The sequence below is a fragment of the Rhinoderma darwinii genome, chromosome 4 (genome assembly GCF_050947455.1).
Source record: "Rhinoderma darwinii isolate aRhiDar2 chromosome 4, aRhiDar2.hap1, whole genome shotgun sequence".
NCBI classification, from domain to species: Eukaryota; Metazoa; Chordata; class Amphibia; order Anura; family Rhinodermatidae; genus Rhinoderma; species Rhinoderma darwinii.
In genome coordinates this window covers 346,456,639-346,470,544 of record NC_134690.1, presented here as the reverse complement: position 1 = coordinate 346,470,544, position 13,906 = coordinate 346,456,639, and the positions used below count along the sequence as shown (strand labels likewise).

General features: G+C 39.9%; 1 protein-coding gene across 1 annotated transcript in view; it reads right to left on the bottom strand.

The window, feature by feature from the left end:
- Window positions 1–1,372: 1,372 nt before the first annotated feature.
- The window catches only part of DESI2 (desumoylating isopeptidase 2), a 74,597-nt gene continuing 62,063 nt past the window's right edge, over window positions 1,373–13,906 (bottom strand). The window contains exons 4-5 of the mRNA XM_075862903.1: window positions 10,262–10,403; window positions 1,373–8,192 (exon numbers count right to left, since the gene is read on the bottom strand). Coding sequence (XP_075719018.1) covers window positions 7,956–8,192; window positions 10,262–10,403 — 379 coding nt within the window. The 3' untranslated portion in view covers window positions 1,373–7,955. The remainder of the gene's footprint in view (window positions 8,193–10,261; window positions 10,404–13,906) is intronic.

Sequence of the window (13,906 nt, the reverse complement as noted above, 5' to 3'; positions counted from 1 at the left end):
GCTGATGCCAACGATTGGCTGTAGTGGTCATGTGGTTGTACAGGATGTCATTGCTGCAGGACAATAAACAGTTAGGGACTACTGGAGCAGAAGAGGATTAAACTGCTGAGTAATGTTTGTTTTACTATTTTATACATTTCCTGCAGCTACTTACAGTTTTTAAACTCTTGGACAACCCATTTAACCCTGATAAGCGTAACCAGAATCTGTAAACAATCCTATTACGGTTACTATGGCTCGTCTCAATTGTCAACCATAATAGTAACACAAACAATCATCAAGTATGAAAATAAAAGTAGAACTACACAGTACATGTATTATCAGATCAGTGTATTTGAAAAAAAAAAAAACTAAAATAGTACTGAAAAACTACAAAGACGACTTTATAGATTCAATACATGTTCTAACGCCAATAAAAACAGAAGAAATCCTTGATTATGAAATGGGTTGAATAAATTGTTCTCAAAAGTAACCAGTGGAAACCGATTTACTGTAGATCTAGATCTGTAAAAAGTCAAATTTACCCAGCCCAACCAAGTTTCCGAGAGAAAGAAAGCCAACATTGTCTTTTGTTTGAATGTCATCTGGATGGAAAGACTAACACGAAGATTTCTTCCTGCATTGTAAAGCTGTACTAAGCAGATAAAAAAGGAAATATGGATACATCCGATTGTCTGTGTTGCGATCAATATCTTCAAAGCATACGCACTTCCAACTAATAATCTCACACTAACTTGGCCACCTCCCAGGCGGTCATTATGGATTTACTACATATACAACCTCCTCTACAGAAAAAAATAAATAGACATTTCATACTGGCAAACGTTACAGAAAACATTACGCATGACTTTTAGGCTTGCTTTACCAACCTGGATTATTCACAAAACGTAGTAAATGTTATAACGCGGTATCTTGAGTGTAATGGGACATAAAATAATACTGTAAATAAAATATAATGCTAATTGGACGGTTTTAGAATATTTGTAATAAGTAGTGAATCCAGAAGATAGGCGGCACAAGTCATAAATGAATAGATGTCAACATTTTAAATACTAGACGTTTCAATGCGTGGTGTTCACTATGATTTCAGTAATCCAAAATGTATTATTTATTAGAAATACTAGCCCTGGTAAATGGTTGATTCTTTCCTACAATGGGCAAATTCAGGAAAAGCAGCAACATATTCGCTCATGATAGCCCCAATAGCCAAGTCAAACATGCATAGTAATAGGGGAATGGGGCATCTGATCTGTCAGCCAAAAGACCTTTCAGTCTATGGCCATCCGATCTGATCCTTTAAACCATTCTTGGTAGCCCTGTTGTCATAGTCAAGTCTTAGTAGTATCTCAAGGACCCTACTATTTTGCCTTCAGCAGCAGACAGAAGAGAAACATATAGGCTATTTATTTGTGGTAACCTAAACCATAAGAAATACTTGAGCAATTAAGTCTTCATTTACTACTGAACACATCCTAAGACAAATATGTAAAAAGTCAGTCCCTCTAAGGCTGTGTTCACATCTGCATCGGAGGCACCATTAGGGGCCTCTGTCGCAGATCCGGCAGGGTTTACAAGAGTTTACCAGAGACAATAGTGCAGCACGCTGCGCTATTGTGTCTGGTAAAGTCACGGACACCCCAACGGAACCTTTTACGGGTTCCGTCGTCAACCGGCGAGTTCCACTGTGCAATGGAACCGTTGGTTCCGTTATTCCCTTGTTCTGCTCCTCTGACTGGGAAGAACGACGGAATGGTTCAATACAGGTGTGAACATAGCCTTATCCTAAATAAAACGTAGACTTTTTTTTTTATATGCATCCAATTGAGGATACATACGTAAGGATAAATATGTAAAATATATATGTCATGCATTCCCTCAGAAGTAGGACAAAAAAAGGTCTGCAAGGCCAGGGTAAAATATTCAACTTTGGTAGATAAATCGAATAAAAATAAATGTGCAAAAAACAAAATAAAAAAAAGTCAAAATCAGATTAACAAACCCCCCACCCCAAATAAAACAGTTGTATATGAAAGCTAAAGCTTTGTTATATTTATACATCAAGATTAGTGCACCGGGTTGTGTGTGAAAAGTAAAATGCAAGTTTCATATAAATAAATGCTACATCTATGAACCATAAATAGGGACAAAAAAAATGAGTGCAATAAAGTAGCCAGCCCAAAAAGACAAAGAAAATACTCATCTCACAAACATACAACAGTAAAAGGCCATGGCTGAGCAGTGTTCATAGAGTCAGCTGAAAACAAACTACACTAGAAGAGTCACAACCTATAAAATAAAAAAACAAAAACAAACAAAAAGTGCATCTAACAGACCTGTCAATCATGAGAAATCCACTTTTCCCTACCCCAGTGACACGTCTATATATTCCTCAGTTCCAGCTGTAGTACAGGCTGCGATATGCTGCCTTGTCATGGAAACATTGTAAGAGGGAATGGGAGAAGAAAAATGTCAAGGGATAAAGAATAACGATCTATTGCCCCCCCCATATAAAAGGATGATGACATAACAGTTTATGAAAGGCTGAACGGGTGGCAGACCGTGCCACCTCTACGGAGCAAGTAGGAAGATACGAGATCATGAATTATGGTTACTAAAAAGCAGAAATTTCCACAATGGCACACCAGCAGCTGAAATTCTAAAAATCCTGCAACAGCATAACATCCCGTAATATTTCACGATTATTAGGAATAATTGTTTCCATACGAGACTCCATATCTGCCCTATCCTTACTAAATAATTAGAAGCTTGCTCTTCCCAGCAAATAGTCAAACGTTCTAAGCATCTTTGCGTTCTTTCATGACGAAGAGATCGGCATGGAGTACAGAAAATGACAAACATTGATTTGACATGGTGCCACCTGCAGTTACGAGTGGATCAGTGTAATAAGTACATGCAGAACCTGACGACACATTTACTTATTAATGACATTTTTTGCTTGGAGTATAGGCAAATGGGCTGACGTGACCATATAACAGGCAATATCCTTCCAGAAAATCTCATTTTCATACAAACAATAACGCGGCGCTTACCTCCATTTTCCTGCAGTGTAATCACAAAAAAAAATACTTGCCCTGCTACTATGCAGTTTCCACTCAAATCCTCCCTTCCGCATGTCCTGATGCCCCCTCCTCCCCTGCCAGAAGTTACATCCTGTATTCCAAGCGGTCTATATACTGCCACATTGACTGGATTTCTCCATTGAGATTGGGGCTCCATGTGACACAATCATATGAAGGCCCGGTTGCCATATTGCTTCAGCAATAGTGTCAGCTTAAAGGTGGGCACAGTTGTAACATGAACGACTAAAAACTCAGCACAAAGTCAATTGTTCGCAAAAATCCCTACAAGTATGGCATTAATATGATCAATTTTAACCAATGGAAGTTGGCCCATCAGACTTGACGGCCATTAACGAGTAACTGCTATGATTGTAGTGTAAGATAAGCCATCACAAGAAACCCATGTGTAGAAACTACAGGAGAGAAATTTTATAAATAAAATGTATTTCCATTGCGTCACATTTTTGAACACTTCCAACTTGAACAACCAAGTGATTGACCCACTGCCATTGATCTAAGTGGTGATAGAAAACAAACTCCATATTCCAGGCAATGTGTCAGACGACAGGGTCACCATTGCCCAAATTTTGCATGAACAGCCATGGCAAAGATGCTGCAGTAGAGAAACTACAACCGACTCATTTCAAGTTGGATTTTTCAACCAGTGCTTTATCAAATGGCAAGAAAAAATGGTTTACAATAGACATAACCAAGGTTGAATAATCCAATAGCGTTATATTGGGGATAATCTTCATCCAAAACTAAAAGAAATTTGGAAGCAGTTTACATCACAGAACTATTATCATAAGATCCGAAATATACGATTCTACGTTAAAAGTTTACGAACTGAATGATTTCGCTATTCAGCGATTGCCTACTGGCGATCAATTTATGGAAATAGAATGTAATAAATCTAAAGACCGGCGTCCTCTAACCGAGCCTAAGGGAACACAAAGTAAACGGTTCATAGCCAGATCCAGTGTTACACGAATATCCAAATTTCTTCAACTTAAATGAAAATTTCCACGATCTCTTCTCTTACGCATGTGATCACGTGTCCTATTTAACATAAAAAATACATTGCGTCTTAGACCATTGGTTAAGATCCCAAATAAATAAAACATAGGCGATGGTGATAAGACTAGATAGTTTAGAATATCAAGGATTCATTGAGTAATAAAAATACATATAAATGTATTAACCGTTTCTAAAAAGTAATTTTTATAGTCTAATGCAGTGGATTTCAAATTCAATGGCCAGCAACATATCAATGTTCTCCCTTTTTATGTTATGTTGGGCTCAGAAATACAATTAAAAATACCAGAACCCCCCAATGGACATTATTATAAGTCATTGGGATCCATCAGGATTTGTTGGGATCCATTTGAAAACGTTTGCGTTATAGCCATTATTACTCCAGTACGAATAGAAGCAATGACACAAGTGTGAACAGAGAGTTAGATGTACTGGAGCTCATTTTATCAGTTAACTTTCTCTTTAGTGCACCATAACTCAGTAGGGTTACCTGCAGTCCTATGAAAAACTAAAAAGAGGACAACATAATCCTCCTGAGAAGTTGTGTCTTTTAGTAGACCTAAATATCTTAGAGATGGCTGAAGCGTTCCTTGACACACATTTCTATATGTAAAGAAAAATTTAGTAACTCAAGGGGGGGGGGGGGGGTTCGAATGCAGACATCTCAGAACACTGTCCACGAGGCTTCTATATTCCAACCCCATCAGACCAGCAGGGAAGTTAAGGAGTTTATGCTCATTTTCTCCTCAGTACAGAGCAAAAGAACAAGTTTACATATTGTATTCAATGGGAATGGATTTTGAATTTTTTTTAAACAGTAACACTTCCACTTCAGATAGAAAATTATCCACTTTTAGTCTTTCTCAAATAATTTTTTAACTCCTGTCTACCCCATGTTCCTTCAAATGGTTCCAGTAATGGATTAAATAATATTAAAGTGAGTTTCCAAAGAAAAAATTAAGACTTATCAGGCACTTTATAAAACAGTCAAATTAGTAGGCACCTGGACCCCCCCCCCATCAATGGGCCTTAGCTGCCAGACCTCCACCAAATTGACTGGGTCATGATTTGATCGGGGACATGTAACAGCTCTTGAACGCGACTGCGATCGGCCCGTGAAAAGTGGTCCGTCTCTGTCTCAGCCGAATTTCCCAGCCCGACCACGGTAGTCCTGGCATCATAGACATTTGTGATGCGAGGAGTCCTTGGCTCCCCACAGAACTACTGTTCCGTACTGTATCATTTTATTCAGTACGGAACAGCAGTTCCATGGGAAGGCTGACACTCCTAGCATCATAAATGTCTGCTGCCAGGAGTCCCGTTCACATGTAACAAGGTCAGGCCGGGAAATCCAGCCGACACACGGACTGTTTTTCGCGGCCCGATCACGGTCGTGTGCAAGAACACTTAGAAAAGGCAGCTGGCCATATACACTAGATATCTGATGGTTGAAAGCTTGTTGGCTGCAGCTGAGCTCCCCCAAACATTCACTCTTGAATCAGCGGAGCACGTGCATTTGCTGCTTTAAGGGAACATGTCATCAGAAAATTACCTATGTTAAACGTATGAATTTTTGGTGATTGTTTTCTAATTTTCCATGTTTCTATATTTTCAAAAAATTCTGAAAGTCTAAGGCTATATCCACATCTACGTCAGGGCTCCTTTCCAACCTTCCGTCTGAGTTTTCCATCAGAATGGAGCCCTGACTGACACAAATGGAAACTACATACTCACAGGGAAATAGCAGAACTGGGCTTTTCTACCATTGACTACAGATTTCTGTATATTTGTTAATCTCTGCACATTGCTAAAATTTCCCAATATCAGGATTTTCCCTAGATTACCCATGTCCAATGTAGGTCTTTTTACTTCAATAGGATGCAGATATTCTGACAGATCTCAGGAAGTGGTCATATGCCCATGATATAACTTTATGACATAGCTAAAACAAAAACATGAAAAAATGGATTTTCTCTTTCTAATAAAAATGAATGAATATGAAATGTATTTGAAGATTAAAGAAACACTTTAGTATAAACTCATTAGTATATTAGTCGTTGCTTTACTATATGGCTTTGCACAGTATACAATTTCTTCTGTGCAGGCTGCCTTGCAGTGACGTGCGAGGCTTTCCCTGACGTCCTACATTTATTACAGCCATGCTCTCTGGCAGCCAGCTTGCTATGGACATTGTAAGCCGCTGGAGAGACCTTATCGGGACCAGTATTAGCGCTTTGATTCGGTCGTCTGCACAGTACTCAAAGAAATATTTTTAACTTTTGAGACCTAAAATGAAAAGTTCATTACATTTTTTGCAATAAAATTCCATATTTAGGTCTATACTCTTGGCAGGATAATGTAATCCCTGCACATCATACACTGACATGACTAGATTAGATTACAAGATGCACGTTAGTGTTCGTACAGGACTGCGACTCACCATAAAGAATTCAGTCTCATTACTGATCACTCCGATCATCCTGAAGTTTTGCTCTTTTCCGCGCACATTTTACAGTTGCCCCTTTCACATGCACATTGTTACAAGCATCATTTAAGTGGTAAATCATAGATTTGTTCTTAAACCATAAATAGGTCCTAAGAGAAAAAGCTGGCATATATCAGACCAGCTAAAACTACTACACAGAAAAATGTAAAAAACAAAACTTAAGGACTTGGCGCAGAATGTTATTCAAAATCCCTGATCTAGTATGAAAAGCACAGTACTTGTTGCTTATCACTCCATCGCTCAAGTAGTGGAGTATGAAAGTCTCATTTTGGCATTTAACAAAAAGCCAAAAACATTTGATAGCAACATATTACTTAAAGTGTTCACAGAAAACTTCTGATAGGTCAGACTTCATCGGTGGTGGAACTAGGCTCGGAGACGTCCGCTCCTCCTGGCTTTACTCGGGAGACCTGAAGATGGCAGATAGACTTGTATTATAGTCCACTGGCCATCTTCAGCTCTCAAAGTAAAGCTGGAAAAGGCAGATGGCAGCCAAAACGGCTATGCGATTTAGCTGCTGGGAGTAATAAAACTTTGTAGTAGGTCTCGATGACATATCAGAAGTCTTCAAAAACTGGAGCTCTGCTTTAGCTTTCTAAACCCCAGCGGCGAACCAGGATGGAAATGGAAATTGCTAACTTAGATTTGCTTCAAACCCCAAGCTATTCAGTACTATAGCACCACCATTCATAATCCAATGGTCCTACATAACTGCATGAAGCTAGTAGATCTTGAATTAACAGCCTCACACAGGTATATTTGGTTTAGATAAGAACATAGTTTCCATAATTCAGTTCAAAGATCTGGTGGAACAACACACCTATTGCAACATGTGATTTTCCCATTCATCTGACCAAATCCTCTACCCTCGAACATTCAGATAGAACATAGTTCTACATGATTATGAAAAATACGTGGAGACTTCGGAGTATGTGCTGCATAGAGGTGCTACTGGATTGCATTCTGTCAGTTAAAAGTAGGAAATAGTTATTCATGGTCAGTGGCAGGCAAAAACATTCAAAAGTGGGCGAGTGGAAAATCCACAATAAAATACTGAAAGGGAAAACTAGTACTAGCACTAGTACTAGTACTGCAATGATGGGCAGATCTATAGGAACACTGAAACCGTATAAGTCCTGGCGTGTGGACTCCTGAATACAAACATAATCCTGAGCAGAAAATATGTCAAATGAATGTGACCTTTCATATCCTTGTGTTGAAAAACTTGTCCACTGAAGAACAGCAGTGTCAGTTGCTGGAGATCAATCTAAACACTTTTATTTGCAAAAAAAATAATAAAAAAAAACGTTTGTCAGTTCTCCATGGATTTTCTCCTATAGCTTGGTGTGTCGTCCAGGCCTAGGCATTAGGGATGCAGAGGTTGAGGTGGAGGCTGTAGCAGCTGCATCTTCTGCTTCGTCCAGTTCTTCCTGCAGCTCCTGGCTGACACTGGATTGAAGGGCAGCAGGCGTCAACCATTCCTTAGGTAGACAGCTTTGTAAAAAAGGTACACATGAACTAAAGTATGCCAACCGGTTTACCCAACGGGGAATCTCCTTGCCACAAAGAATCTGCAAAACAAATAAAATAAAATCTAAAATTAGAGGCTGCACTATTCTTGCTGTCATAAATACTTAACGTTTCTGTCAGGGTCCATCCGGCTCCGTCCACGTTTAGTGTTCGTGAAAGCCAAAAGGCCAAATGCACACGATGCGTATTACGTGCGGATTTGCCACACAGATTTTCCTGCGGCAAATCCGCAGCGTAATACAGTACCAGCAAAGTAAATAGGACTTAAATAGTGCAGGTTTTTTTTTTTATGTGTTTTTGAAAGCGGTTTTTATATTTTGCTGCAGAAATAGTGTTTTATTTGTTTAAACTAGTCAGATACAATTCACAAGTGGAAACATAAAAGCTAAATGGACATGCTGCAGATTTTAATATATGCACCCCAGGTCAAATTTCCGTGCAGAAAAAAAAAAAAAAAAAAAAAATCTACAAAGTTTAGATGAGATTTCTTGAATTTGCATTTACTTTGCGGTTACTTTGCGGGTAGTGCATTACACTCCGGATTTGCGGCATGAAAATACGAGCGTCAAATACGGATAGTGTTTCATATATTGGAAGTTATCTTTGCGTTATGTAGTTTACCTACCAAAATTTCTTCCCCCTAGGAAAACAAGAAGAATATGTTTGGCGCATTTTTTCACATATGGCTATAGTAAAAATTGTTCTACTGTTCTCCCACACACACACACACACATCTGTTTCCACCGCTGGAAGGATATATAAAAGAGTTTATACAACAGCTAACAAATATATATTTTATAGCTGTAAATGCAAAGGACAATGAAGATTTATGAAAAGATGTGCAAAAAAAAAAGTGGAGTAATTGATCATGGCAGCCAATAAGGCTACTGCTTTATTTTCCCAAAGGGCTTCCAAAAAAGGAAAGGTGGATTCTGATTGGTTGCCATGATCAACTACTCCACTTTTCATAGATCTGCCCCATGGAAATTTCTAAGGTTAATAACCTTGTGGAACCCCATGAGTCCCAGGGGCACACACCATTAATAGATACAATATAGTGGATGGTAGGATCATTAATCCAGTAGGGATATGTGTTCAGTTCACATAAGTATCTAATCTGTTTTTCTAAAGTGCCCTAGAATTCATGCAACGTTTAACAAATCTAAGCAGGTTTTGTACCTTTGCAAACAACTGGATCTTGTTTGGCAGCGGAGCACTTGCGATAATTAGAAGCGTATTCTGCGCCTTACGAATCGGGTCACAAAGAAAGTGTAGGTCTGAAAATAGGCGGGCTCATGTACCTTTGGCGTCAGGGGTATCTCATGGTCAATTGTCCTTTTTATAATCAGGTGTACATTGTAAGTACAGACAGAATGGAAGAAAAATAAGATCTAGATCTTTAGGTGGCGGCTACACACAGACTTTACCGCTCAAATTTTTTTCTACAGAGTAAATGCCCCTTTACACAGGCCAATGATTGGGAACGAGTGTTAGTGTGAGCGCTTGCTCGCCCAATCATTGACCTGTGAAAACAGAGCAGTGATCAGCCGACATCTTTTATGTAGTCCATGGTCGCTAGTCAATGGCACATCTCCTCATAAAGAGGGTCTGTGCAGCAGTCAGGAGGCAAAACGTATGGGGACGAACAGTCATATTAACGATCATTCGTCCCCATACAGTATGATCATTGTCAAGTCAGCTAACCACTTTATGAAGAACATAAAAATTGCTTCAATGTTACGTGTGCATGTGATTTTTACTCGGGGATGTGGGGGGTGTCTACTTTTTAAAATGACTAAAAATTCCCATCAAGCAGCTATAAAGTATTTGTGTGGGGTGTTTTTTTATTTTTAACAACTCAATGTATCTTCTAGACCGCTATTTTCTGTCCTCAAAACATCTGTGTAGCCTTCAGGCCGGGACCACCGATTTTCCCTGCACAGCGACGCTTCCAGTCACCCGCTGTGCAGAAAAATAAGCTTCATTTACTTGATGTAAAACTGCCGGAGGGACCTCTAACTTAGTTTTTAGGATCAGCGGGCGTCCTGGAGCTTGGACCTCCTCTAATCAGACTATTATATGCCTGGAAAAGAAGGACATACAAATTTACCTCAGAGAGAGAAGATGAAAAATGGTTGCAGTTTTTGTGCATGAGATGATAGGCATTCCCTTTGAATTCCTTCCCGAGTTCTTCAACTATTTTTTCGATGTCATTCTCAGTGAAATCTGTGCTTCCCAAAGCTATAGCTTCCCTAGAAAAAAAACAAATCATTAACCGTCACTTCGTTCTCCCCACTTTTCTCCAAGAATCTGAGCAGGTTTGGGAGAGAATATAATAGCATTGAGTCACACCAAGTCTATTAGTGATCATTTACTAAAAGTACAACTTGAAAGCTGGAACTAACGTGCAATGGATGTCCCTTACAAGAAGTGACACTGTGAGCCTTTAGTGAAGACCATAGAACCCTTCGTATGCTGTATGGCGGACTGCGAATTCAGCGCTTCTAGAGCCAAACTTGATCCGTGAAACGAAACCTCCCCCAGAACTCAGCGGCGCAATACGGATCCATTTTACACACCTTATTCCAAGCCAAATCGCACATGGCCCTGTGCACGAGGCCGGAGTACACCGAGCTACGCTTCAAGAAGTCTTCACGTAGGCCCAGCCTTATTGTGAACAGCAATTTATTGATTTTGTGCATATTTAGACTGTGCTTAGGGTGTGGGGTCTCACACATTTGTCACAAAATTGGAATAATATTTTCAGGAATGGACATTCTAAAAGCAGAAAACACCAATCATACAGAGATACTGCCCATCTGTCCTGGCAAGAGAGATTCTGCTGGGACCTCCTGTGAGTTTACTTTTATAAAAGTTTCAGAAATAACCTAGGAGCTTCACTTTAAAATTTATATATAAAAAAAAAAGGAAAAAAAAGAATAAAATAAAAAAAAGACACACCGCTGACAAAGTTCCAGCATAAATATTCTTAGTGGATCTCTCATGAGAATATGTGGGTCCTATTTAAGGGCCAAACTGTTATAATGACCTAATAAAACATTCTTTATTATAAATGTCAATATTTTCTGTTCAAAATGGTTAGTCATCGAGAGTGACAATCTTATGACAAGTCAGATGGAAGGATTTTGTGTATTGTGGATTAGGGCCTGTTCTCATCTGCATTGGGGGCTCTGTTAGGGGCCTGTGTCACAGATTCGGGCGAAAGTGACAAACAATAGCACAGCATGTTTACGGTAAAACCACGGACGCCACGATGGAACCCTTTACAGTCAACGGGTGGACGTCGGGAGCCAAGGGGGTTAGTCATGCAACAAAAACGGTGCTTACGGCATTTTCGTTGTTCAATGGAAACACAGACGCAGGTGTGAACAGGCCTTTATCGGAATTTCTGCACTTTATAGATCAGTATAAAATATTAAAGAGATCATTGCTCTGGCACACAGAAAGGGAGGGGATTCCGAGTAGGGGGCATTCTCTTTGACGTCCATGTCCGAATATGTCGTATGGACAGGAGTGGTCATCGTGAGACAACCCCTATAAACTATGGTAACAGCAAAGGCGTTGTCTTTTTTCTGACACTCACATTTCCCTAGAGAGTGCAACGACATGCTATGCTCGTCCTACTTCATTACTGAAAAGTTTGATTTAAGAGCTCATTCAGACAAGAGATTCTCACATCCGGGTGCTGTTCAAGTGTAGAACGGACAGCACCCAGACTAAACACACACATTATAGTTAATAGGCCAATTCAGACATCAGTTTTTTCTTTTACAGACCATCCGTCCATGATTAAGAAAAAAAACAAACAAAAAAACAAAAATCGAAGACTGCTCTATTTGTCTGTTTTTTCACACAGGAATGGCCCATAGGACGTCAATGGGTCTGTGTGAAAAATGGAGGTTACATTCAGTTTTTCAGATGGTTGCCTGGAGCCAGGATGTAGAGCCAGAGCAGTGTGGTCCTGAATATAAGACATGGTCAGAAGCCAAATAGACAGCATTGTACGATATTTCTCATGCTTATGGCTGCAGAAACACCACTTTCTATTGCTTATAGCATATGTGACCAACCTGGGGGTATTTTCAGTGGGTTGAGAATTGAAGACTCTTCAGATTTTTTTATTTTTTTTTCACGGACACGAATACTTATGGTGTATTGATGCCACCCGGACAGAAAATAACCAAAACCTGACAAACTGAAGGCAACCGTAGAAAAGCCCTTAAGCGCCTCAATTTCTGGCAATGGAGAAACAGAGGTCAGAACCTCACCTAACTTACTATATTCACCTGTTCGATTGATGGTCATAAAAGTAAAAAAAAAGGTCTATCCAGTCCTGCCTATTATTCCACAATGCTGAGGAAGGCAGCCCCCCCCCCCCATGAGGCAAATGTCAATCTTCCTTATCTGAGGGAATAATTCCTTACCGAATCTAACATGTCAAATCAGAATAATAAACAACCCATCTCCAGTAATCTAGTAAACAAAATGTATAATATAACTCTCAAGAAAGACTCCCAGGCCTATTCTGAAGTCTAGCACAAAGTTTCACTGCTCTTACAGAAAATAATCAACATCTATGTCTGTGTAGAAACTTTCTTTCCACTAGAAGTAGAGGATGCCCCCTTGTTAGGCCCTGTTCAGTTTTTTTGCAGGCGTAAAATCTGCTTCAAAATTCTTTCAGGAATTTCAGGCAGGGTCCAATAAACAGTATCACACATGCACTTGGGACCTGTATCTAAGCCTATCATATTTGTTAGGCTGTGTTCAAATCAGAGTTGCCCTTCTGTTGAGGGGTTTCGTCGGAGGTGTCTGTCGGGTAACCCCTCAACGGAATGGCAAACAAACCTCAGCTTCCATTTCCCTCACCATTGATCTCCATGGTGACGGAAACGTTGCTAAAGGTTTCAGTTTGACACCGTTACGACTGTTCCATTGTTTTCGACGCAGCAAATAGTGAGGCCGACTCAGGGCCTGTTCACATCACCGTTCGCTTTCCGTTCCGGGGTTCTGGCGGAGGTTTCTGTTGGGTGAACCCCGCAACGGAAAGTCAAACTGAAACCACAGCTTCCGTTTCCGTCACCATTGATATCAATGGTGATGGAAACATTGATAATGGTTTTCCGTTTGTCACCATTCCAGCAGGTTTCCATTTTAAAGAGGCTCTGTCACCAGATTATAAGTGCTCTATCTCCTACATAGTCTGATCGGCGCTGTAATGTAGATAACAGCAGTGGTTTTTATTTTGAAAAACTATCATTTTTGAGCAAGTTATGAGCAATTTTAGATTTTGTTTCCTAATGCCCAACTGGGAGTGTTTTTACTTTTGACCAAGTGGGTGTTGTAAAGAAGTGTATGAGGCTGACCAATCAGTGACCAATCAGTGACATACACTTCTCATTGTTCCAGCCCAGCATGATCCACAGCACAATGAATGTAGATATGGTCCAAGCTAAAATTAAATAAAATGTGCACAAGGCCCCTGGACCAGATGGGTTACACCCAAGAGTTCTTAAAGAGCTTAGTTCAGTTATTTCTGTCCCTCTCTTCATAATATTCCGAGATGCTCTAGTGACAGGTATAGTGCCAAGGGACTCGTGCAGGGCAAATGTGGCGCGTATTTTCAAAAAGGGCTCTAAGTCTTCCCCGGGTAATTATAGAGCAGTAAGCTTAACATCCATTGTGGGAAAATGTTTGAGGGGCTATTGAGGGACTATATACTGGAGTAATGTAACCA